Raw genomic sequence first — 25,074 nt, forward strand, 5'->3', positions numbered from 1 at the left:
CTGCCTCCCTTCTACAATAGGAGACTCCTGTCCTGTCCCCTGCACTCAGTCAGGATTTTCCCTGCAAAGTTCATGACACTTGTTTGCCCCAGCACTAAACCGGGCTCCCTGTCCGCAAAGCTGCCATTGCACCAGTGCTGTGCCTTTCCTGGGTCGTGAATGACCTGACCTGTTACAGCTGGAGCTGGTTGAATTTTCCCCATCAGAATGGGCTCGGATTAGGTTTGGGTTCTTTTAACATAGAAAATGGGGGGTTAGGCCAAATGCAAACGTTCACAGGAAGCGGTTGCTTCACGCTCCAGTTGTTTGATTTTTCCATCCGAAAGCTGAAATCCTCAAAAACAAGGTTGCAGCTGAAACAGTTTTGGCAGCTGAAGACAAACAAACAAAACAACTTCCCATTTTCCACCGTGGGAAGTTTCAGAACCAAACTTCGGAACTTTCTGCTGAAAATCCCCACAAAGCATTTTCTTCTAATCGGTGTTTTCCTTGCAAGCCCGCACCATCTACTTTCCAACCAGCTCTATTTAAAATTCCCCCATGTCCTGCACTTTAGGGACAGCCAGAATGATCTCCTGCCGCCACCACACACCCATCTTGACCAGCTACAGCAGTGATCAGAATTTTTAAAAATGCCACAGAAATGTTGAATTGCAACAAGCCAGGGCAAAAAATTCCGTAGAGATCAGTCTGATTTGTTTCCTGGTTTTTCAACCAGGCCTTATGAAGACCATTAAAAAACAAGCTTTCAAAACTACGAATATCCTGTTATCTACACCACTTCCTCTGTTGAGCAACAAAACCTTCCCTCTCCGTAAACCATGCTCGGTTTCAATCACACACACGCAGAATCTCACCTGCTCTGCAGAGTTCTTAGGAGCAGAAAAGAGCGAGGGGAATTTGCACACCACCTGGGGGTTATATTATTTCTTTCAGCAGGGGAGTCACAAGATCCTCCTGTCCATCAACTCTGAGCTCTTTGCCTAGTTGGTCTGGGTATCCGCTCTATAGACTGATTACTCCTGGCTCAGCAACCTGTCCTGTCCTGTCCCGCACTGCCATGATGCTTGGACCTCTGCCACCTTCCCTTCTCTTCCTCCTGCTGGCTTTCCAAGCTGTAGGTAAGTAACAACTAAGGGCAGGGTGAAAGAGCAATAAGCCAGCAGGTCAGCCACAGGGTCGTAGCTAGAAGTCTTAGAGATCCGATTAAGCTGGTTGTTTGTAGCCCAGTTGGGGTGAATAGCCCAGTTTTATTTGAAAAAATATTAACAAAAAAACCTGGCATCTGGGCTCACCGAGGGTCTGTCTACACAGCAATCGGGAGGTGTGATTGCAGCCCCTGTAGGCATAGCCCAGCGAGCTAGAGGAAAACTAGCCAGCTGTAAATAGAGTGAAGCTGCAGCAGCATGGCGGGGACTTGGACTAACCACTTGAGTAGGTAGCCGGGGATCTAGGCTGGCTATACTCAGACAGCTAGTCTGTGCCACCCCAGCCTCACTGTTGTTCTTAGCCAGCTGGCTCAATGGAAGGTAGCTCAGTGATGCCTACACCGGCCCCCTGATTGCAAGGTAGACACGTCCTCGGACGGCTGCTCCCATCACAAAGCGCCGTTGGCACCGGGTCTCAATCTGAGTGAGACTCGCAGCTACGGGAGATGTGGATGAGGCTCCAGGCACATCACCAGCTCTGGGGAGGGGATTCAGGAGGCCAGCAGCATGGGGCACGGAGAGCAGGGATGACGTGCTTAGACAGAGCTGCGTGGCGGGGCTCCGGACTGGAATAGCATTGGGTACTGCGGGTCCAGACTGAGATGGACTGGCTGAGTTGTGTGGAGCGGGGAAAACCAGGGGTATTTCGCAAGTCACAAAGTGGGTGCATTAACAGAGCCACAGAGCACTCATGCAGATCCATGTGAGCATTTGCACTTCCCACTTTTGGTCAGGGCTGGAAGCAAAGGCTGAGTAGCAGGGCGGCTCCGTGGGCTGGGTGTCAAGTCCCTGCTCCGTTGCGGACTCCATGTGTGACCTTGGGTAAGTCACTTAGTCTCTCTGCGCCTCAGGTCCCCACTCTGAAGGTGGGGGTGACAACCCCGTGTTAGGAGGAGAACTCCATGAGAGACAGGGAGGGGTTCGGATATTATTGTGATGGGGACCAGCGCTGTCCCTCAGGTGCACATGGATCTGCAGTAATATCTGGTTGAGCAAGGCGGAGACAGGGCTGCTGGCGGGCGAGGAGACGACTGGAAGTGGGAATGGAAAGAAGGGCAGAAAAGAGGAAAAAGCAGAAGAGGAAGAGAGAGAAAACAGGGGGCAGGAAGGCGCTTCGGGCAGCGAGGGCTCCGCTGACAGGCTGACGAAGACAGGCAGGGTTGGAGTCTCTGACACGGCCAGCCAGAGAGAGATCAGCAGGACAGGCAGGGGAGCCAGAGAACAGCCCCAAAACTGCAGCATGAGGCCAAAAACAGGTCTGATTCCCAGTCCACTGCCTCCTTGGGTCCCCAAAAGTTCTCCATAGACATAAGCCACTAGGATGGGGCAGCGGGACTGGCTCGATCTGTCTGCGATGGGCTGGGATCGGGCAGCAGGACTGGCCTATTCCCAGGGTTGGGGCTTTTTAATCTGCATCCAAAAACCTCCTCCCCCCACCTCAGCTCCCTCCCCATTTTCACCCAGCTCTATTTTTGCTAGACTCTGGGCACAGGGCTTGTGCAGCCGGCTTTCCCCCCCTGCACTCAGTAAAGTTGCACGGATGTCCCAGGGAAGAATTGACACCTCAAAAATAAACTGACGGGCAGTATAATATCCCAGAGGCCCACAAAGGGGCAGCTCTATGGGGCAGGGACTGTCGCCGTCCTGTGTTTCTACAGCGCCTCGCACCATGGGCCTGGTCTATGACAGGAGCTCCCCAGCCCTACGGTAATACAGGCGATAAATACCCTGCGGCAGGTTTTCAGTGGAGATATTTGACCAGGTGCCGGGGGGAGAGCTTGGTCCGTCTCTGATAGGTGGCGGGGGCAGGGTTTGTTCCGGCTGGATCTTACAGTTTTCTTTTCTTCTGTCTTCCCGGCTGCAGGAGCCTCCGGAGAAGAGTCGGGGCCCGTGAGGCTGAACGGGATTTGGGGAGAGTCGGTCACTTTCTCTCCGGTGATTCCAAGTGGAAGCCGGGTTGACAATATCGTCTGGAACGCAAAGTCAACTGTAGCAATTGTGAAACCAGGAAAAGAAGCCGCACCACAAGTGATAGATCAACATTACAGAGAGCGACTGAGAGTCCTGGACGGGGGCTACTCATTGCAAATCATGGACCTAAGCCAGGAGGACACAAGTACATACACGGCACAAATAGCCACAGAAGGAACCACTGAGCCCATCTTCCAGAGATTCGCCCTGCACGTGTACAGTAAGTCCCGGGCGGAGGGGTCAGTCCCTTTCTCCCTACAGCAGATGGATGGGTCTGGATGTTGGTTGTTCAGTTTGTTGCCATGAGGGGCGTTGCTGGGGGATGCGGCCGGGGGCAGAGGGAGGACGGACGGCCTGTGGTGGCAGACTCCATGGCAGCGACTGGATGAAGTGAGCTTTGCCCTCTGGCACGGCAGGCTCTATACTCGTCTCGCTGCCGTGGTCGCCCCACCCTGCCCCCTGCACGCTTTCACGCAGCTGCTGGGGAGACTCTGCACAGTAGCCTTCTCTTGATGAGCGAGACCCATGAGCCTCTTCAGTCCCTTGCTATAAGGCAGGTTGTCCAGGCCTCCAATCTTTCTTGTCGCTCTTTTCTGAACCCTTTCCAGGTGGAGCTCAGGCCAGAAAGGGAGGAAGCGTGGCCCAGGGGCTTGGGTTCTCGCTGGAGACCCAGGGGGATGGGTTCACGTCCTTGATTTGCCACAGGCTTCTTGCGTGACCTTGGGCAAGTCACTTAGCCACTGTGTGCCTCGGTTTCCCATCTGTACAATGGGGATAAAAGCCCTGCCTCACGGGGGTGCTGCAAGGATAAAGACTGAGAGACGGCACCGAGATGAGGGCCATTTAAGCACCTTAGATAGAACCACGCAGGGCCTGATCCAAAGCTGCTTGAAGTGAGAAGGAAGCAGCGCTCTTGGCCTTTCTGCGACTATCCCGCACAGCAAACTCAGACCTGATCTGCAGCCCCCCTCTCTAGATCTCGTCCAGCCACTCCGCTCTGGGTAGGTTCTTCCACTGCCCCCATCACTGTGGCATCTGGGCACCTTCCAGATGTGCACTGAGCGACGTGACAACACCTCTCAGGGGTTGTTTGTTCTCTCTCATCTCCCCCCCTTTTGGAATTCCGTGATTTCCAAATTCACCTGCACAGCAGGGGCCAGAGCCAGCTGTCCTCGCTGATGAGGTTTGTTTTCCTCCCAAACAGAACGACTGACAGAGTCCGACATCAACATCGTCCCCGGGCAGGACTCCGTGCGCACTGTGAATGGGACGTGTATCGTCACCCTGAACTGCTCCCTCCCGGGGAGAGGAGAGGACGTGACCTACACCTGGACCCAGACAGCAGAGAGCTCTGTTGTCTCCAGTGGGGCATCCATTCTCATCTCGCACAGACTCGGAAGTGGGGTCTCACCTGTGACCTGCACGGCCAGGAACCCCATCAGCAACAGCTCAAAATCAATTTCTCTCCAGGAATTTTGTGAAGGTGACTTTCCACAGCAACAAGTCCTGTTAACAGCCATTCTTGCTGTATGTGTCATGTCTGATGGTAGCTGTAGCTAATCCACTTGGGGATAAAATCTGCCCCAGCAACAGCAGATCAAAAACTGTCCACCTGGAAAGGGTTCAGGGAAGAGCTACAACCAGAATTTGAGGTCTGGGAAATGCACTTTATAAGGAGAGACTTTAGAAGCTCAATCTATTCCGTTTAAGAGAAAATTGGCAGGTGACTGGATTTTAGCCTACAAGTTTCAGTGATTTCTGATAGCAGAGAGGACCTTAATCTAGCCGAAGAGAGCACAATGAGATCCAGTGGCAGGAAGCTGGGGTCAGGAAGGAATTTGCCCCTGAGTCAGGTTGGCAGAGACCTCTGCAGCATGGGGCGTGAGTTCTCAGGCTCCCCGACCCCTTCCCCTGTTGCACTCTATGGGTGCAGCAACCGCAGGGCGTCACCAATCACTCCCCACATGAACTAACCCTGTCCCGTTTCTTCCTTCAGGCTTCACCAGCACTGGCTTCCCAGCAGGGTCAAGCAGCCCAGCGACCTATTGCCAGGTGAAGGGGATTCTGCTGCTGGTGGTGCTGGGAGCCCTGCTCACAGCCATCGGCATGGTGCACGTCCTCACCCAGGACAAAGAGAGGCTGGATTGAGCGAGCCGAAGGGCCAGTGCAAGGAGCTTTCCTTGCGGCTTGTGGCGACGTCTGCATCTGCAACGGGGTCTTTTCACTCCCCTACTGCACACCGGAGCCGCAGCAGCCCAGCTGTCGATGGGCCTGGGTTTGGACCCATCCCTGCTCCCTTGCCCTGCCATGCTGGGGCTCAGATGGGGAGGTCGGGACTAGAGAAACTCAGCCTCCAGAGCCCCCCTAAACCTGGCTGAGAATGGGTTGCCACCACCTCCTGGCTGGGCATGGTGCTGCAGGTGTTCTGCCTTAGTTTCTCCATTCTAGCTTTCCCCACTTGCTATGACGGTTCGCCTGGCTCACCACTCTGGCTCGGTCAGTGCGGAAGCTCAGTCCCCTTCCAGGGTATCGGAGTCGAACCAGACACAAGATATAGGAGCCTTTGTCCCAGCTCAGCTTAGTTCTCTGCTCCTTTCACGTTACCCATCTGCCCACCCCCTGGACTCAGCTCGCAGTCACTCTCCTGCCCCTGCAGGGCCTTACGTTAGGAATCATCCCAGGTACTTCCAAGCAGTCTCCTGTCAGGGCCTTCCCTCCCCCCAAGGAGGCCCAGTCAGGTCTTCCAGTTTCAATCCCTAGCCCAGCTCCCCTCTCCCCGTGAGGGCTGTTGGGTCCCTGCTCCTTCCCAGCCAGCCCCCTGCAGGGCAGGGTCTCCCCTTTCTTAGCGTCTCCCTTCCAGCCTGGCCCTGCTACAGGTGTGGCGGGCAGAGCTGGCTGGGCTCAGAGCAGCCGAGTGACCCCTCGAGCTTCCTGCGGTGTTTGGATTATGGGTTTTAAGCATTTTTCAATGTTTATCAATTTCTATATTCACAGTTGCAGGACATCGGGGGGGGGGAAGGTCAGAAATAATTCTTTATGGCAGACCTTGAGATGCAAAACATTAAAGCTTTATCGTGAGAGAGAAGGAGGGGGCGTTGTTATTGGGCCGGAGGCAAGCTTTCAAAAAGCTCTGGGGTAGCTCCAGGGCTGGTCTCTCTGCTCCTATAAAAGATGTGCCCTCCCCCACCTTGTCTCTCTCATGTCCCGGGACCGACGGGGCTGCAAGGCGACTGCATACCCAGCTTTGTCATTGTCCATTTTGACATGCAATGTTGACAGCTGTAAATAGCCGTCAATCAACTTCTAATATGCTCTGAAGCAGCAGGTTTCTTACCCGGCCTAGCTGTACATTTCAATCGTTACTTTTTGTGATGGTTGGCAGCATGACCCCCGTGCCCCAGGACCCGGAGAAAGAGATGGGTGTGTGTGGACATCTGATAGACAGCATCAGCCATTCAATGGGCTGTAAAGAGATCAGCAGCCTCCCGTGAGGCTCTGCAGAAAAACCCCTGTAACAGCTGCAACCCACTCCAGACAGGGAGGGCCTTTGTCCCCATCTAGTGGCTGCTCCACATCAAAGGGTCAGAGCCTCCTGCTGCTCCCAGATCTCTACCCCCCAATAGCTGATGCATTCAAAAGCCAGACCCAGATCCAAATCTGACAAGTGGCCCCTCCCTCGGCAATAGCCCAGTCACAGCCCCAGGGCTGAAGGCCCGGCCACGAGGCGCTGGACACCATGATGTGGGAGGGTTTGGGCCCAGCTCCATAGGAAAAGGAACTGTCCCCTCCCCCAGCCCGGGAACAGCAGCACCCCCTGGTGTTTGAGAGAACATGTCACAAGAGCTGGACCTGGCCTGGTGTCGCCGTGATGGGGCGTGCGGTCGATCTGGTCCTAAAGGCTCCTGTTCTTCTCTCTCATGGGGCAGGGTACGGCAGAGCAGAGGCAGGCGTGATGGAGCTGAGCGGGATTCTGGGAGGGTCGGTCACTTTCCCTCTGGGGATCCCAGCGGCAGAGCACTTCGAGAACGCTGGCTGGATGGTAAACACAAACAGTTTACTAACCGTGGCAGCAGGGCAACCACCCAATGTTGTTCTGATAGACAAAAAAAATTACCGCGGATGCATGAGAATCCTTGACGAGAGCTACTTCCCACAGATCACCCACCTGCGCATGGAGGACACGGGACAATACACAGCTGACATAAACACGGATAAAGTGTACAGTAAGTGTGGGGCCAACGAAACCCCGGTGCTCAGGAAGCTCCTCTGGGAGATCAAGGGCTGCAGGGTCCCAGCGTCTGTGCAGACTTCTTAGTGCGGTTGCTTCTCCTCCTCCTCGTTCCTGTCCCTGCCGCTCCCCCACATCCCAGCCCTGCCTTTCTGCTCCTCCTCTACAGCCCTTTCCCACTTGTCCTCTGCAGATACCTTCCCCCATCCCGGTTGCTATCCCATTGCTCCAGCCCCTTCCCTGAACACACACAGACCTGGTCCATCAGAAACCCAGTCTTCTCTTGGCATGTAGTTTTCCTTCACCCACCCCAGCATTTCATTGTTCATTCATCTTCTCCAGGCCCCAGCCTGATCTCCTCACCACACAACTCCAGAGTGATCTTCACCCCAACAGAGCTGGTCAGACAGAATTCCCATCCCGCAGGACATGCCGGTATTTCTACAGCGGTTTTCCTTCTGCATCAAGAGGAAAAGTGGAAGGAGCAAAAATGTTCATGGAACAAAACAGTTTGAAAATGTTCGATTCAGAAAGGAAAATTTTCAACGTTTTCAATCAAAGCAAAAGTTTTGTTTCAAAGCTTTGATTGGTTACTTAGATGTTTCAACCTACCGTGCCAATAAAATGGTGCTTTGAGCGGAAATGTCCGTTCAAAATGAAATGGTTTGTTTCCAAATGTAGCTTTGGAAAATTAAAAAATTCCACTGAAATGGACGATTCCCCCTGGAAAATATCAATTGCAACAAACCCACATTTTCCAACAGAAAAAAAATTCACTGGAAACTTTTGATCAGCTCAGACCCCCAACAAGCCTACAGGCTGGGCCTCCCTGCAACCCCCAATCCCCTAAATGATCCCTTCCTTCCGTCTGCCCCCCACTTCCTAGTTGTGACAGCATCACACTTCCCCACCGCCCCTGCTCCAACCATGCTGCAAAGATGCAGAGAGCTCCCCGCCCTCTTCTTTCCCCAGCAGTTCCAGGCAGCAGCTAATAAGATGCTGCTGTGATTTCATCCTGTTCCACGTTTCTCTGCACCCCCCGCAGAGCAAGGACCGGAGCCAGCTATCATCTGTGACTCAGTGACCTGCGTGAATGAAACCTGTAACTACAACCTGAGCTGCACCGCCAGGGATGGGGGTGGAGAATGTGACCTACAGCTGGACTCGCCCAGCAGGGGGTGCTGTGGTGTCCATTGGACCCATTCTGACCATCTCCCAGAGACCCCGTGATGCTCACCTGGCCGTCACCTGCACAGCACAGAACCCCGTCAGTCACAGCTCCACAACGGTCTCACCAAACGACTTTTGTGCAGGTAACTCCCTTGACAGCAAGGTGCTGCCCAGTGCTGACGCAGAGACAGCTAGCCTTGTGTCATGGTCTTTGTGCCTATCCCAGGCCTTTGACCCCAAACCGAATCTGCCACCTCCCACTCCACCCCAGAAGCCACCTTGCTGCAGATTTTAGCCTGTAACCCTGCCAATCAGGGAGCAGGTTGCACTTGATTTGTCTGTATCACCAGAGCAGCCTCTGGCAGGGTCCAAGGAGAGCCATGCGCAGGCTGAGATATTAGGGGGGATGTTGGGGGGAACCCCGAGAGGTTTAGTTCTTAATCACTCCTGATCTCAAACACTGACTCACTTAAGGGACTGTATCAGCTCACCTATCCCTTCCCCCAGCTCTGACAATTCCTAGCATGGCAGGCTCTCGGATGCAATAGACAGAACTATCCAATAACGCAGGAGCCATGTCCCTTTCAGACCCACCCGCTGCCCCTTTCAGCCCTGAGCAAGGCCCATGAGAGGAGCCTTCCCCAACCCGGCGCCCTGGGCTTGCATTGACCAAAGGCGACATGACCCCTCGCCAGGAGCCCGGCTGGGTGTAGTCCGGCACTCAGAGTGACGCACCCTGCAGGCTTTAGGGAACTCAGCTGCTTTGAGTTCATTGCGCAACTTATCACAAAAGGAAAGAGCATCTCGCGGGGGAAGTTACAGAGCTGTGGGGTGGGTCATTTCTCTGCAGCTCCTCGGCACCATCAGGGATCGACCACTCAGGAAACCCTGCCGGCCAACCCGCTCTGGCTCTGTTCAGTCAGGACACCCATTACATGGACTGACGGCCGCCCGCTCAGTCTGCCCCTTGCTGTCAGGATGGAGGGGGCTCTACGGCCTTCCCTTCTCTTGCTCCTGTTGGTTTTACAGCGCGGCGGTGAGTGATCTGTCTAAATTCCAGGGCAGGAAATGGTGGCAGAGACAGGGCCATCATTTCAGATTTCGGTGGGGAAGAAGGGGCACTTTAACCGTGATTCCAGAGGCTACTTGGGCACCTGAAAACTCTTGGTTTTTTGCAGATAATAACTGAGGTACAGTGCTCCTGTCAGATAATAGTTTCTAATTCCTCTATAAAGAAAGAAAATTTAATAAATATTAGGCCCACTCAGCTCTAATACTAACATGTTCTGGCCTCTTGTGTCAAGTCACTTAAGGGACACTGGTTAGGTTTAAAATGTTAATGTATATTCTTCCTTTGTTACTAACTCTTGCATACAACTCTTGAAACAATGGTAGAAAAACCTAGAGGACTTTCTATCTCTTTTTTGCAGTTCATCAAGCTTGGAATAGACCCTTTAGCTTTTGGAAACATCCTATTAGGGGAAGGCCCTGTGAATTTAGATTGCACCCGCCTCCTGCTCTAGGGGTGTTGCCCCACTAGAAGTAATAGACTAGAAAATGGCTTTAAACAGGAGTGAAACTGACACTTTCAAGTCACTTTCAGAGTATTGCCAACCCCAAATGTTCAAAAATCATGAGATTGGCTTTAAAATAATCCGAGTATATAAAAAATAATAGACTTGGTGGGTTTTTTCTTTACATTCTGCTTTTTGAGCCTTTAAGGTGCACAGGGGTCACATTTTGAAGCTCCCTCCACAGCCACAAGAGCTAGAAACTTCATTGTTCTTTAAGAATGAAGGCTGAAATCATCACATATCGCTTGACTCCAGGTGCCGGGGTTTTAAGGGAAAAGATATTTAGCATGAGACTCATGACAAACTCATGAGAGTTGGCGACACAGCGTTCACTTCTCTTGAAAGGCTAGTCACTTTCCAGCAGGGTCTTCAACACAACGCCCCACCCCCTATAGACTTTCCGTCTGACCTCAGGTCAGTGCCTTAGGGACAGTGTCTCAAAGGTTTTTAGGCACCCAAGGATGCAGCCAGGCATCTTGTGGGGTTTACAAAGCTCCGGACTTTCTAGGCGCTTTTGAAAATCCCACTCCGTGCCTAAATACCTGTGAAAGTCTGGCTGTTAATCTGTGTGTGCCTCAATGCCCCATCTGTACAATGGGGATAACAGCCCTGCTCTACCTCATCCAGGGGCTGTGATGGGAGGCGCTCAGATACTGCGGTGATGGGGCCACATAAGTACCACAGGTAGAGTGGGAACTTCTCTGTACCACTGCGAGCCCTGCCCTGGGGTTTGGCCCCTTCTTTTCACTTATGCCCCGCACACCTTCCTCTGTTCTGAATGTAGCCTTGGCTCAGAGGGCTTGGCTGTATTTCTTCTGAGTCCCCTGCCTTCTCTCCTCAACCCCCCACCCACAGAGGGATTCCTGTTTTACTGGGGGCTCCTCATCTCCCACTGACCACAGGAGGTGCACAAAGACGGGATGGGCAATCTGGGGAATTTATGGAGCATTGGGAGGACCACCTCAAATCCTCTGCAAAGTTAGGAGGGAAATGGGGGCCCCACAAATAGCCCCTGCCATGGGCCTGGGAGACTCATGCCCCCTCCCCAGCCAAAGGCGGCTTTGCTGGGTCTGCCTCAAGCTCCTGCCCCCCAAGGCTCATTGGGGAGCACTGTAGACCCCTCCTCTCTGAGCCTAAAATGCCTGCACCATACCTTAGGCAGGTCCCTCCCCCTAAGGATCTAAAACCTCCCCACATTCAGAGCAATGTGCAAAGTCACCTCTTCAGCCAAACTTCCTTCACTAGCCCCCAACTCAGCACAGTCACTCCCCGCTCAGCTCGGTCCAGTGGGGATCATGAAACCACCCGAGCCTGCTGGGAAGGGAGAAGGGAAGCAAAGCTGTCTCCCTTACTCTTGGGAGGTGCTCAGATACCAGGGTGCTGGGCACCAGTGTAAGAACCCCCCGGAGAGAGACGAGTGGGTAAGGGGAGAGGCAGACTCAGCCACCAATGGGCTGCAACAGGATCATCAGCCTCCACTCAACCTGGGCAGGAAAAATGCCTGTGAAAGCCTGTAACCCGCTCTGGCACAGGGCAGCTCTCCATCCCCCTCTAGTGGTTGGATCACAGCAGAGGGAAAGAGCCTCCTACTGCTACCGGATCTCAACCCTCTGAGTTCGGACGTGTTCAAAAGCCAGATCCGGACCCACATCTCACAGCTGGCCCCTGGCTCTGTAATATCCCAGCCCCAGGGCTGAAGGCGCGCGGCCATGGGGCTCTGGACACCAGGATCTGAAATCTGGGAGGGTTTGGGTCCAGCTCCAAAGGAAAGGGTACCGTCCCCTCCCCCGGCTGTTCTCTGGCCCGGGAACAGCAGCGCTCCTGGTTCCCGGGGGAATGTGTCACAAGGGCTGGGGAAGGCACCTGTCCTTTGATGGGGCGTGTGGTCGACCTGGTCCTAAAGGCTCCTGTTCTCTCTCGTGGGGCAGCGTACGGCAGAGCAGAGGCAGGTGCGATGGAGCTGAGCGGGATTCTGGGGGGCTCCGTCACTTTCCCTCTGGGGATCCCAGCAGAGCAAGTTAAAATTGCTGCATGGACAGTAAACACAACGAGGATTGTAGTAACTGTAGCAGCAGGAAACCCCCCAATGTCCTTGTGTCGGACCCATCCTACGAGGGACGCCTGAGTGTCCCTGCCGAGAACTACTCGCTTCAAATCACCAGCCTGAGGATGGAGGACACGGGCACCTACAAAGCTCAAATCATCACAGCTCCACGCATCATCGACAGACACTTCCTGCTGCGCGTGTTCAGTGAGTGTGGGGCCGATGAACCCCGGTGGAAGCTGGAACCCGCCCTGCTCAGGAAGCTCCTCCGGGAGATCAAGGGCTGCAGGGTCCCAGCGTCTGTGCAGACCTCTTAGTGCGGCTGCTTCTCTTCCTCCTCATTCCTGTCCCCTCCACTCCCGACCCCCAGCTCCGCCTCTCTGCCCGCTTCTCCTCTGCAACTTTCTTCCCCTGCCCTGGCTGCCGCCCCACTGCTCCCACCCCACACGGCCCTGGCTCCTCAGAAACCCAAACTCCTCTTGGCACGCGGATTTCCTGCACCCAAGCCAGGGCTCACCTGCCCGGCCGCTTTCTGCAGGCCCCACCCCCATCTCCCCAATTCCACCAAAACCCCATTTTCTGATGGAAACCCCTTTCCTTGAGGAATTTCAACTAGCTCCAGGCTGGGCCTCCTGGCCAACGCTTCTCCAGCACCCCCAATCAATCCCTCCCTTCTTCCCCCCACCTCCAGCTGGGGCAGGGTCTGCCCAATCCCCTGCCCCTGCTCCAACCGTGCTGCGAGGAACCAGACAGCTCCTTGCGCTCGGTTTCCCCCAGCACATCCAGGCAGCGGCTAGCAAGATGCTGTGGGAATTTCAGCCCATTCCATGTTTCTCTCCCCCGTGCAGAGCAAGTACCGGAGCCAACTATCCTCTGTGACTCAGTGACCTGTGTGCCCGAAACCTGTAACTACAACCTGAGCTGCACCGTCAGGGATGGAAAGGAGCAGGTGACCTACGGCTGGACTCGCCCAGCAGGGGGCGCTGTGGTGTCCATTGGACCCATTCTGACCATCTCCCAGGGACCCCGTGATGCTCACCTGGCCGTCACCTGCACAGCACAGAACCCCGTCAGTCACAGCTCCACAACGGCCTCTGCAAAGGACCTTTGTGCAGGTAACTCCCCTTGCAGGATGCCGCTGCCCAGCGCTCACGTGGGGGGAGCTGGCATCGGGTCGCTGCCTTTGCACCGGTCCCAGGCCTTTGATACCAAATGCAACCTGGCCCCCTGCAGCCCCAGAAGCCACCTCGCCGCAGATTTAACCTGTCAACCTGCCAGTCAGGGAGCGGTTTGCACTCGATTCGTCTGTCGCAGGGTCAGTGGGGAGCAGCCTGGGCCCAAGGAGAGTCGTGCACAGGCTGAGATACTGGGGGGGGAACCCCTAGAAGTTTTGTCATTAAACACTCCTGATCTCAAACACTGACTCACATAAGGGGCCGCATCAACCCCCCCCCCCCCCCGGCTCTGAAAAGGCTCCTACCTGGGAGGTAGCAGGGGGAGGGGCAGAAACATCAGCGCAGGCTGCCCAGGGGAGGGGTCCCAGCCCAGCCCTGCACAGGTGTGATAAGCGGCTCACGGGGGAGGGGGAGCGTAGGGTGGAGCCGGCGGAGCGAGGGTCTCAGAGTGGGGGAGCGAGGGTCTCAGAGTGGGAGCCCAAGGGGCTGTTTTGGGTCCCGTTACCTCACTCTGCTCCGGAGGAGTCTGAGCCGCATCAGAGCCCCCTGGGCCCCGCTCTGGGCACTGGGGGCAGGACGCGGCCTCTGACTCTGATTCCCCAGACGGGACACCGGAGCCGAGGTCAGCGGGGCCAGGCCCAGACTCAGCCCTGTTCACACAGCGTCTCCTCCTGCCCCATAAGGAGTGGGGGGCAGGTTCCCAGGCACCCCGACCCCTTCCCCTGCTTTGCTCTTGGGGCATTGCCGGTTGCCCCCTGCATGAACTGACGCCATCACCTTTGTTTGTTTAGCTCCCACATCAGCCCCGGCCTCCTCGCTGTCCTACTGCCACGTCAAGGGGCTCATCCTGCTGCTGGTGCTGGGAGCCCTGAGCGCCAGGATCATCGTGGTGCACGTCCTCCCCAGCAGGGACCAGAGACGGGACTGAGAGCACAGGGGCTCCCACTGTGGCAGCTCATCCCGCCTGGGTGTTCCCCAGCCCGCCAGCCCAAGGGATGCTCCGGGGGGACGCTCGCTTGCAGCTTCATAAGGGTGGATGTCACTGAGTGGGAGGAGGGGAAGTATTGGGTTCCTCTGTGTGGCGGGAGATGTGGTGGAGAATCAGCCCGGCTCAGAGGCGCCCTCTGGCAGCCGCCGACAGCACAACAGGTGCACCTGCCTCAGTTTCCTTCTTTTTGAAAAGATCCCAGTGTCTAAACGTACCCCTTCCAGGGGCTGGTTTATTGTCCCAGAGTGTAAACAGTCCCTACGTGCCCAGCCCACACCAATCCCCCAACCCAGAGCACACTGCTCAGTCCTCACGGCTGCTCCAGCGCCTGGTTCTTCCCAGGCTCTTCCAGGCTTCCCAGACTTTTCCAGGCCCTTCCCAGGCCTCTGCACTCCACAGGGTCATGATCTTGGTATCTCTGGGGTAATCCCGCTAGTGGCATCATACTCACTGCGGGGTTTCCTCGGGGCCCAGGCTCAGTCACCATCTTCCCAACATTGCTCCTGCTCACACCTGACCCGCATTTGTGTCCCTATCCCAGCTCTGAGCTTCCAGCCATGGGGAGGTACCTTCCATTCCTTTGCGCATTCCTTTATGTAGCAGAGAACCTGCAGCCCCCCCGGGATGCAGGGCCAGATTCTCATTCACACCAAGCCTCCATTGTGACGGGTTGGGTCACAGAGACCCCCTTGGGACTGTCACCTGATGTGCTGAGACGACCTCTGAGCCCATTTTCCCCGCCAGCTTGGGACTCCAGAACCCTGCCTTGTCGAGCCAGACATGCCAGCCTGCTGCAAACCCAGACCCAGGTCTGATCCACGCACCCAAAGCTGCAGACTTAACTGATAGAGAGATATACACAGCTGGTTGCTCCCCCAGGTAGTAATTACTTACTCTGGGTAAATTAATAAGCAAAAAAGAAAAAGAAAGCTTAATATAACTTTTGCATGGATTTGTCAAAAAGTGGAGAGGAAAATAAACTTCTCTCTGCTCCACTGGATTACGAAATAAGGGGAATATAAACTAGCTGTTACTAAGGTTCTGCGGTTTTCACTCTGGGGTGTTTTCTGCACGCTCATTTTTCGTTTTTTTTAATTGAAACACACGTAAAAATGTTGAAGGGCTCTGTCTTCAGGCAGGCTTGTCTTCTAAAGCATTTATTCCTTTACAAAACTTAATATAACTTTCACTTGTATTCGTTAAAAAGCAAGCGAAGAAGCAGCCTTCTCATCTCTGATCCACTGGCTTACAGAGGCTGTTTGTGCTGACGGTGGCTTTGCTACAAAATCACGCTGCTTCAAATTGTCCTTACTAAAAAATGACCCATGTTAGTCCAAAACGCAGGGGGGAACTTTTTTATCACTATACATTACTTTTATAAACAGGTTTTCTGTGTTTTTTGCCCTGGGTTGTTTCTGCGTGCTCACTTTTTATTGACAGGTTTCAGAGTAACAGCCGTGTCAGTCTATATTCGCAAAAAGAAAAGGAGGACTTGTGGCACCTTAGAGATTAACCAATTTATTTGAGCATAAGTTTTCGTGAGCTACAGCTCACTTCATCGGATGCATACTGTGGAAAGTACAGAAGATCTTTTTATACACAGAGACCATGAAACAATACCCCGTCCCGCCCCACTGTCCTGCTGGTAATAGCTTATCTAAAGTGATCACTCTCCTTACAATGTGTATGATAATCAAGTTGAGCCATTTCTAGCACAAATCCAGGTTTTCTCACCTTCTGCCCCCCCCCCCACACACACACACACAAACTCACTCTCCTGCTGGTAATAGCCCATCCAAAGTGACCACTCTCTTTACAATGTGTATGAAAATCAAGGTGGGCCATTTCCAGCACAAATCCAGGTTTTCTCACCCCTTCCCCCCGCCCCCAAACACACACACACAAACTCAGTCTCCTGCTGGTAATAGCTTATCCAAAGTGACCACTCTCCCTACAATGTGCATGATAATCAAGGTGGGCCATTTCCAGCATAAATCCAAGTTTAACCAGAACGTCTGAGGGGGGTGGAGGGGGTAGGAAAAAACAAGAGGAAATAGGCTATCTTGCATAATGACTTAGCCACTCCCAGTCTCTATTTAAGCCTAAATTAATAGTATCCAATTTGCAAATGAATTCCAATTCAGCAGTTTCTCGCTGGAGTCTGGATTTGAAGTTTTTTTGTTGTAAGATAGCGACCTTCATGTCTGTGATTGCTTGACCAGAGAGATTGAAGTGTTCTCCGACTGGTTTTCGAATGTTATAATTCTTGACGTCTGATTTGTGTCCATTTATTCTTTTACGTAGAGACTGTCCAGTTTGACCAATGTACATGGCAGAGGGGCATTGCTGGCACATGATGGCATATATCACATTGGTGGATGTGCAGGTGAACGAGCCTCTGATAGTGTGGCTGATGTTATTAGGCCCTGTGATGGTGTCCCCTGAATAGATATGTGGGCAACTGCTGAATTGGAATTCATTTGCAAATTGGATACTATTATTTTAGGCTTAAATAGAGACTGGGAGTGGCTAACTCATTATGCAAGATAGCCTATTTCCCCTTGTTTTTTCCTACCCCCCCCCCAGATGTTCTGGTTAAACTTGGATTTATGCTGGAAATGGCCCACCTTGATTATCATACACATTGTAAGGAGAGCAGTCAGTTTGGATGAGCTATTACCAGCGGGAGAGTGAGTTTGGGGGGGCGTGAGAAAACCTGGATTTGTGCTGGAAATGGCCCACCTTGATGATCATGCACATTGTACGGAGAGTGGTCACTTTGGATGAGCTATTACCAGCAGGAGAGTGCGTTTGTGTGTGTATGGGGGTGAGGGGGAGGGAAAACCTGGATTTGTGCTGGAAATGGTCCACCTTGATTATCATGCACATTGTAGGGAGAGTGGTCACTTCGGATAAGCTATTACCAGCAGGAGAGTGAGTTTGTGTGTGTGGTTTTTTGGAAAAAAAAAGGGGGGGGGGCTGAGAAAACCTGGATTTGTGCTGGAAATGGCCCACCTTGATTATCATACACATTGTAAAGAGAGGTTTCAGAGTAACAGCCGTGTTAGTCTGTATTCGCAAAAAGAAAAGGAGGACTTGTGGCACCTTAGAGACTAACCAATTTATTTGAGCATGAGCTTTCGTGAGCTACAGCTCACTTCATTGGATGAAGTGAGCTGTAGCTCACGAAAGCTCATGCTCAAATAAATTGGTTAGTCTCTAAGGTGCCACAAGTCCTTCTTTTCTTTTATTGTAAAGAGAGTGGTCACTTTGGATGGGCTATTACCAGCAGGAGAGTGAGTTTGTGGGGGGGGAGCGAAGGGTGAGAAAACCTGGATTTGTGCTGGAAATGGCCCAACTTGATTATCATACACATTGTAAGGAGAGTGATCACTTTAGATAAGCTATTACCAGCAGGAGAGTGGGGTGGGAGGAGGTATTGTTTCATGGTCTCTGTGTATATAATGTCTTCTGCAGTTTCCACGGTATGCATCCAATGAAGTGAGCTGTAGCTCACGAAAGCTTATGCTCAAATAAATTGGTTAGTCTCTGAAGTGCCACAAGTCCTCCTTTTCTTTTTATTGAAACACCTATGCAAAAGGGCAGAATGAAAAATTGTTTCTTCACATAGACTTGTTTTTCAAAGTGGTCTTCTTCTTTTCTAATCAACCAACTTAAAAAGGCTGCTTCAAATTGTTCTCACTAACAGCATAGGGGAAAGCTTTTAAAAACTTTTTCCTAGTCAGGGTTTGTGTTTAGGCCTGGAGTGCTTCTGCATGCTTTTTTTTATTGAAACGTAGGCAAAAGTGCTAAATGAAGAGATGTGTCTTCATACAGGCTTGTCTTTTACAGTGTTTATTCCTTTACAAGACGTACTATAATTTTCACCTCTGTTAAAAAGTGGGGGAAGAAACAAACTTCTTCTCTCTGATCCACTGGTTTACAAAATAAGGGGAATATAAACTGTCTGTTACTAAGGACCTGTGGTTTTAAAGCTGGTATCTGCATGCTCTATTTTATTGAAACACACCTGTAAATAAAGGGATGTGTCTTCATATATGTCATAAATATAAAGGGAAGGGTAAACACCTTTAAAATCCCTCCTGGCCAGAGGAAAAACCCTTTCACCTGTAAAGGGTTAAGAAGCTAGGATAACCTCACTGGCACCTGACCAAATGACCAATGAGGAGACAAGATACTTTCAAAGCTGGAGGGGGGAGAAACAAAGGTTCTCTCTGTCTGTGTGATACTTTTGTCGGGAACAGAAAGGAATGGAGTCTTAGAAGTTAATAAGCAATCTAGCTAGCTATGCATTCGATTCTGTTTTGTTTAAATGGCTGATAAAATAAGCTGTGCTGAATGGAATATATATTCCTGTTTTTGTGTCTTTTTGTAACTTAAGGTTTTGCCTAGAGGGATTCTCTGTTCTGAATCTGATTACCCTGTAAGGTATTTACCATCCTGATTGCAGCTTCCGAAGGGTGGATGTCACTGAGTGGGAGGAGGGGAAGTATTGGGTCCCTCTGTGTGGCAGAAGATGTGGTGGAGAATCAGCCCAGCTCAGAGGTGCCCTCTGGCAGCTGCCGAGAGCACAACAGAGGTGATTACAGAGGTGATTCTTTTTACTTCAGTTAAAATTCTTCTTTTCAGAAACTGAATGCTTTTTCATTGTTCTTAAGATCCAAGGGTTTGGGTCTGTGTTCACCTATGCAAATTGGTGAGGATTTTTATCAAGCCTTCCCCAGGAAAGGGGGTGTAAGGTTTGGGGAGGATTTTGGGGGGAAAGACGTTTCCAAGCAGGCTCTTTCCCTGTTATATATTTGCTAGACGCTTGGTGGTGGCAGCAATAAAGTCCAAGGGCAAAAGGTAAAATAGTTTGTACCTTGGGGAAGTTTTAACTTAAGCTGGTAAAAATAAACTTAGGGGGTTTTCATGCAGGTCCCCACATCTGTACCCTAGAGTTCAGAGTGGGGAAGGAACCTTGACATGGTGGCAGAGCAGTAGGATTAACTTGAAATCATTTTGAGATCAATTTGAGATTTTTTGAACAAGAAGCCCAGATTTTAAAAAGGGAATCTTTTTTTCCTTTGGGCTGCTGGAAAGCAGGTTTTCAGCTGAAAGCAGTTAGAGTTTTTTTGTCTCTGCTTGGGGGCCAGAGCAGAGACAAAAGGGAATTGTCTTTTGTGAGCTGGAGTTTTCTCTACCTAAAGGCAGGGTAGTTAACCTCCTGCAGGGAAATTCACAAGTCTTCACAGACCTGAAGAATTTTTTTTTTTTTTTACCTAAGCGCAACTAGAGGGGTTTTCTGCCTATTTGCCTGGAGACAAAGGTGTTGGGTTTGGTTTTTTTTAAGGATTTTTCTGTAGGCTGACAATCACTATCAGAGAACATAGGTATCCGGTTACAGCACAGCAAAATTTTACAAGCCAAATTTTTTTGTTTGTTTTATTTCTAACTCCTGGGTGTAAAGTTAGTTAAAAACAGAGAGGCAAACATGACAGAGCCCCAAAACAGAAACAGCCAAAGAGGCTGCCCACAGGAGAGCTATGGAGGCAAAGGAAAAAGAAACGGAGGAAAAGGAAAAAGCCCAAGAGGCTGCCCGCAGGAGAGCTATGGAGGCAAAGGAAAAAGAAATGGAGGAAAAGGAAAAAGAATGGAAGCATGCTGAGGAGGAAAGGGAGGCTGCCCACAGGAGAGCTATGGAGGCAAGGGGAAAAGAAATGAATCATACACTGGAGATGGAGAAGGCAAAGGCTCAGCAGAATAGCAATCCTTCTCCAGGTACAGCTTCAAATCCCAGGAAGTTCCCCACCTACAAGGCAGGCTATGATACCGAGGCTTTCTTAGAAAACTTCAAAAGGGCCTGCCTTGGGTGCAGCGTCTCTACAGACCAATACATGGTAGAGCTGAGGCCGCAGCTCAGTGGACCCTTAGCTGAGGTGGGGGCTGAAATGCCTAAGGACCACATGAACAAGTATGAACTGTTTAAAACCAAGGCGAGAATCGGAATGGGGCTAACACCCGAGCATTCCCGTCAGCGGTTCAGAGCCCTAAGGTGGAAACCAGACGTGTCATTTACCCGACATGCCTACCACATTGTGAAACATTGGGATGCCTGGATATCAGGAGCAAGCGTTAAATCTCCAGAAGATTTGCCCTTCCTAATGCAAATGGAGCAGTTCTTAGAGGGTGTTCCTGAGGAAATAGAAAGATACATCCTAGATGGGAAGCCCAAAACTGTAATCAAGGCGGGGGAGATTGGAGCCAAATGGGTGGAGGTGACAGAAAAGAAAAAAGCTGGTTGCAGTTGGAGCGGATACCAGAAGGGACAACCTCAGACCACACCCTACTACCAGGGGCAGCCCAAGGCCCGAACTACCCCTCAAGGAACCCTGCAGACACCTTATCATCCCACCACCCCATTCTCCAGCAACCCACCTCGCCCCAGTGACCCGTCAGCTGGACGATGTTTTAAATGTAATGAGCTGGGGCACGTGAAGGCCAAGTGCCTCAAGAATCCCAACAGATTACTGTTCATTGCACCAGAATCACACCAGAGGTTCTCAGGCCCAGATACCTCCCAGATACCCTTGGAGCAGAGGGAAACTGTGAGTGTGGGCGGGAAGAAGGTCACTGCATGGAGGGACACCGTAGCACAAGTGTCGGCTATCCATGCTTCCTTAGTGGACCCAAATTTAATCGACCCAGAGATCCAAGTGACAATTCAACCCTTCAAGTCCAACTTTTTCAATTTGCCTACAGCCAAGTTGCCTGTCCAGTACAAGGGCTGGTCAGGAACGTGGACTTTTGCAGTCTATGATGATTATTCCGTCCCCATGCTGTTGGAGGAAGACTTGGCCAATCATGTGAAGCAAGCCAAGAGGGTGAGAACGGTCACCCGCAGCCAGGCTAAACAAGCCGTCACACCTAGCTCTGTTCTGGAAACTTCTACCAGGACCCGGTCAGAGGTGGTGGACCCAGACCCCAGGCCAATGTCTGCAACAGCAGTAGTGGATCCAGTCCCAGAGACCCAGACAGAGCCAGTCCCAGAACCGGAACCAGCAGAACAACCAGCACCAGACCCATTGCCAGCACTGAACCCAGTACTTGCAACCCCAACACCAGAGGGCCCCACCGAACCTGAACCGGCAGCAGCCGATAACCCTACACCAGAGGCTCATCCGGAGCCTGAACCCCAACATAGTGCACCAGTGGAGAGCGGTTCACAGTCAACAGAAGCAGCCCCATCCCCTACATCGCTTCCAGAGGGACCAAGCCTAGGTCCACAATCCAATGAGGAACTGATGTCTCCAGCATCCAGGGAACAGTTCCAGACTGAACCAGAAGCAGGTGAAAGCCTTCAAAGAGCTTGGATGGCGGCACGGAGCAACCCACCGCCTCTCAGCTCTTCTAATCGATCCAGATTTGTTGTAGAAAAAGGACTTTTATACAAGGAAACTCTTTCTGGTGGACACCAGGAAGACTGGCATCCTCAGAGACAGTTGGTAGTTCCAACTAAGTACTGGGTCAAGCTCTTGAGCTTAGCCCACAATCATCCTAGTGGCCATGCTGGGGTGAACAGGACCAAAGACCATTTGGGGAGGTCATTCCACTGGGAGGGAATGGGTAAGGATGTTTCTACCTATGTCCGGTCCTGTGAGGTATGCCAAAGAGTGGGAAAACCCCAAGACCAGGTCAAAGCCTCTCTCCAGCCACTCCCCATCATTGAGGTTCCATTTCAGCGTATAGCTGTGGATATTCTGGGTCCTTTTCCAAAAAAGACACCCAGAGGGAAGCAGTACATACTGACTTTCATGGATTTTGCCACCCGATGGCTGGAAGCAGTAGCTCTAAGCAACACCAGGGCTAAAAGTGTGTCCCAGGCACTAGCAGACATTTTTGCCAGGCTAGGTTGGCTCTCCGACATCCTCACAGATGCAGGGACTAATTTCCTGGCAGGAACTATGGAAAGCCTTTGGGAAGCTCATGGGGTAAATCACTTGGTTGCCACTCCTTACCACCATCAAACAAATGGCATGGTGGAGAAGTTTAATGGAACTTTGGGGGCCATGATACATAAATTCGTAAATGAGCACTCCAATGATTGGGACCTAGTGTTGCAGCAGTTGCTCTTTGCCTACAGAGCTGTACCACATCCCAGTTTACGGTTTTCACCATTTGAACTTGTATATGGCCGCGAGGTTAAGGGGCCATTACAATTGGTGAAGCAGCAATGGGAGGGATTTACACCTTCTCCAGGAACTAACATTCTGAACTTTGTAACCAACCTACAAAACACCCTCCGAACCTCTTTAGCCCTTGCTAAAGAAAACCTACAGGATGCTCAAAAAGAGCAAAAAGCCTGGTATAATAAACATGCCAGAGAGCATTCCTTCAAGGTAGGGGACCAGGTCATGGTCTTAAAGGCGCTCCAGGCCCATAAAATGGAAGCGTTGTAGGAAGGGCCATTCACAGTCCAGGAGTGCCTGGGAGCTGTTAATTATCTCCTAGCATTCCCCACCTCCAACCGAAAGCCTAAGGTGTACCATATTAATTCTCTAAAGCCCTTTTATTCCAGAGAATTAAAGGTTTGTCAGTTTACAGCCCAGGGAGGAGACGACACTGAGTGGCCTGAAGGTGTCTACTATGAAGGGAAAAGTGCTGGTGGTGTGGAAGAGGTGAACCTCTCCATGACCCTTGGGCGTATGCAGCGACAGCAGATCCAGGAGCTGTGCACTAGCTACGCACCAACGTTCTCAGCCACCCCAAGACTGACTGAACAGGCATACCACTCCATTGACACAGGTAATGCTCACCCAACTAAAGTCCAACCATACCGGGTGTCTCCTCAAGCTAAAACTGCTATAGAACGGGAGATCCAGGATATGTTACAGATGGGTGTAATCCGCCCTTCTGGCAGCGCATGGGCATCTCCACTGGTTCTAGTTCCCAAACCAGATGGGGAGATACGTTTTTGCGTGGACTACCGTAAGCTAAATGCTGTAACTTGCCCAGACAACTATCCAATGCCACGCACAGATGAACGATTAAAGAAACTGGGACGGGCCCAGTTCATCTCTACCTTGGACTTAACCAAGGGGTACTGGCAGGTACCGCTAGATTAATCCGCCAAGGAAAGGTCAGCCTTCACCACCCATGTCAGGCTGTATGAATTTAATGTGCTCCCTTTCGGGCTGCAGAATGCACCTGCCATCTTCCAAAGACTTGTAGATGGTCTCCTAGTGGGATTAGGAGAATATGCAGTCGCCTACCTTGACGATGTGGCCATATTTTTGGATTCCTGGGCAGAACACCTTGAACATCTACAAAAAGTCTTTGAGCAGATAAGGGAGACAGGACTAACTGTTAAGGTTAAGAAGGGTCAAATAGGCCTAAACAGAGTGACTTACCTTGGACACCAGGTGGGTCAAGGAACAATCAACCCCCTACATGCCAAAGTGGATGCTATCCAAAAGCGGTCTGTCCCAAAGTCAAAGAAACAGGTCCAATCCTTCTTAGGCTTGGCCGGATATTACAGGCAATTTGTAACTCAATACAGCCAAATCGCCGCCCCACTGACAGACCTAACCAAAAAGAAACAGCCAAATGCTGTTCAGTGGACAGAAAAGCGTCAGAAGGCTTTTAACCAGCTTAAAGCGACACTCCTGTCTGACCCTGTGCTAAGGGCCCCAGACTTTGACAAACCGTTCCTAGTAACCACAGATGCGTCCGAGCGTGGTGTGGGAGCAGTTTTAATGCAGGAAGAACCGGATCAAGAATTCCACCCTGTAGTGTTTCTCAGCAAGAAGCTGTCTGAGAGGGAAAGCAACTGGTCAGTCAGTGAAAAAGAATGTTACGCCATTGTCTACGCTCTGGAAAAGCTACGCCCATATGTTTGGGGACGGCGTTTCCACCTGCAAACCGACCATGTTGCGCTATAGTGGCTTCATACCATCACAGGAAATAACAAAAAACTTATTCGGTGGAGTTTAGCTCTCCAAGATTTTGATTTCGACATCCAACACATCTCAGGAGTTTCTAACAAAGTGGCTGATGCACTCTCCCATGAAAGTTTCCCAGAATCAACTGGTTAAAATCATCCTTGAGATGTGGAAAATATTGTTAGTCTTTATGTACTTGGTAGTATATTTAGAGGTGCATGTGTCTTATTAACTCTGTTTTCTCCTAGAGCTCCAGGAAGAAATCACAGCCAGCGTTTCACCCTATCTGTGATTTGCGGGGCGTGTCATAAATATAAAGAGAAGGGTAAACACCTTTAAAATCCCTCCTGGCCAGAGGAAAAACCCTTTCACCTGTAAAGGGTTAAGAAGCTAAGATAACCTCGCTGGCACCTGACCAAAATGACCAATAAGGAGACAAGATACTTTCAAAGCTGGAGAGGGAGAGAAACAAAGGTTCTCTCTGTCTGTGTGATACTTTTGCCCGGAACAGAAAAGGATGGAGTCTTAGAACTTAGGAAGTAATCTAGCTAGAGATGCATTAGATTCTGTTTTGTTTAAATGGCTGATAAAATAAGCTGTGCTGAATGGAATGGATATTCCTGTTTTTGTGTCTTTTTGTAACTTAAGGTTTTGCCTAGAGGGATTCTCTATGTTTTGAATCTGATTACCCTGTAAGGTATTTGCCATCCTGATTTTACAGAGGTGATTCTTTTTACCTTTTCTTCTATTAAAATTTTTCTTGTAAGAACCTGAT

At 51.4% G+C, this 25,074-nt stretch overlaps 1 protein-coding gene across 1 annotated transcript; it reads left to right on the forward strand.

Annotated features, from left to right (window-relative positions):
- Window positions 1-839: 839 nt before the first annotated feature.
- On the forward strand, window positions 840-14,298 carry LOC140902892 (T-lymphocyte surface antigen Ly-9-like). Its single transcript, XM_073323483.1, is given in 11 exon segments — window positions 840-1,121; window positions 3,073-3,399; window positions 4,384-4,662; window positions 5,176-5,231; window positions 7,336-7,402; window positions 7,750-7,842; window positions 8,538-8,720; window positions 12,080-12,235; window positions 12,238-12,402; window positions 13,044-13,310; window positions 14,162-14,298. Coding segments are annotated over 11 exon segments (1,791 nt in total). The 5' UTR covers window positions 840-1,060.
- Window positions 14,299-25,074: the final 10,776 nt, after the last annotated feature.

Source organism: Lepidochelys kempii, chromosome 24 (assembly GCF_965140265.1).
Source record: "Lepidochelys kempii isolate rLepKem1 chromosome 24, rLepKem1.hap2, whole genome shotgun sequence".
Lineage (NCBI taxonomy): Eukaryota > Metazoa > Chordata > Testudines > Cheloniidae > Lepidochelys > Lepidochelys kempii.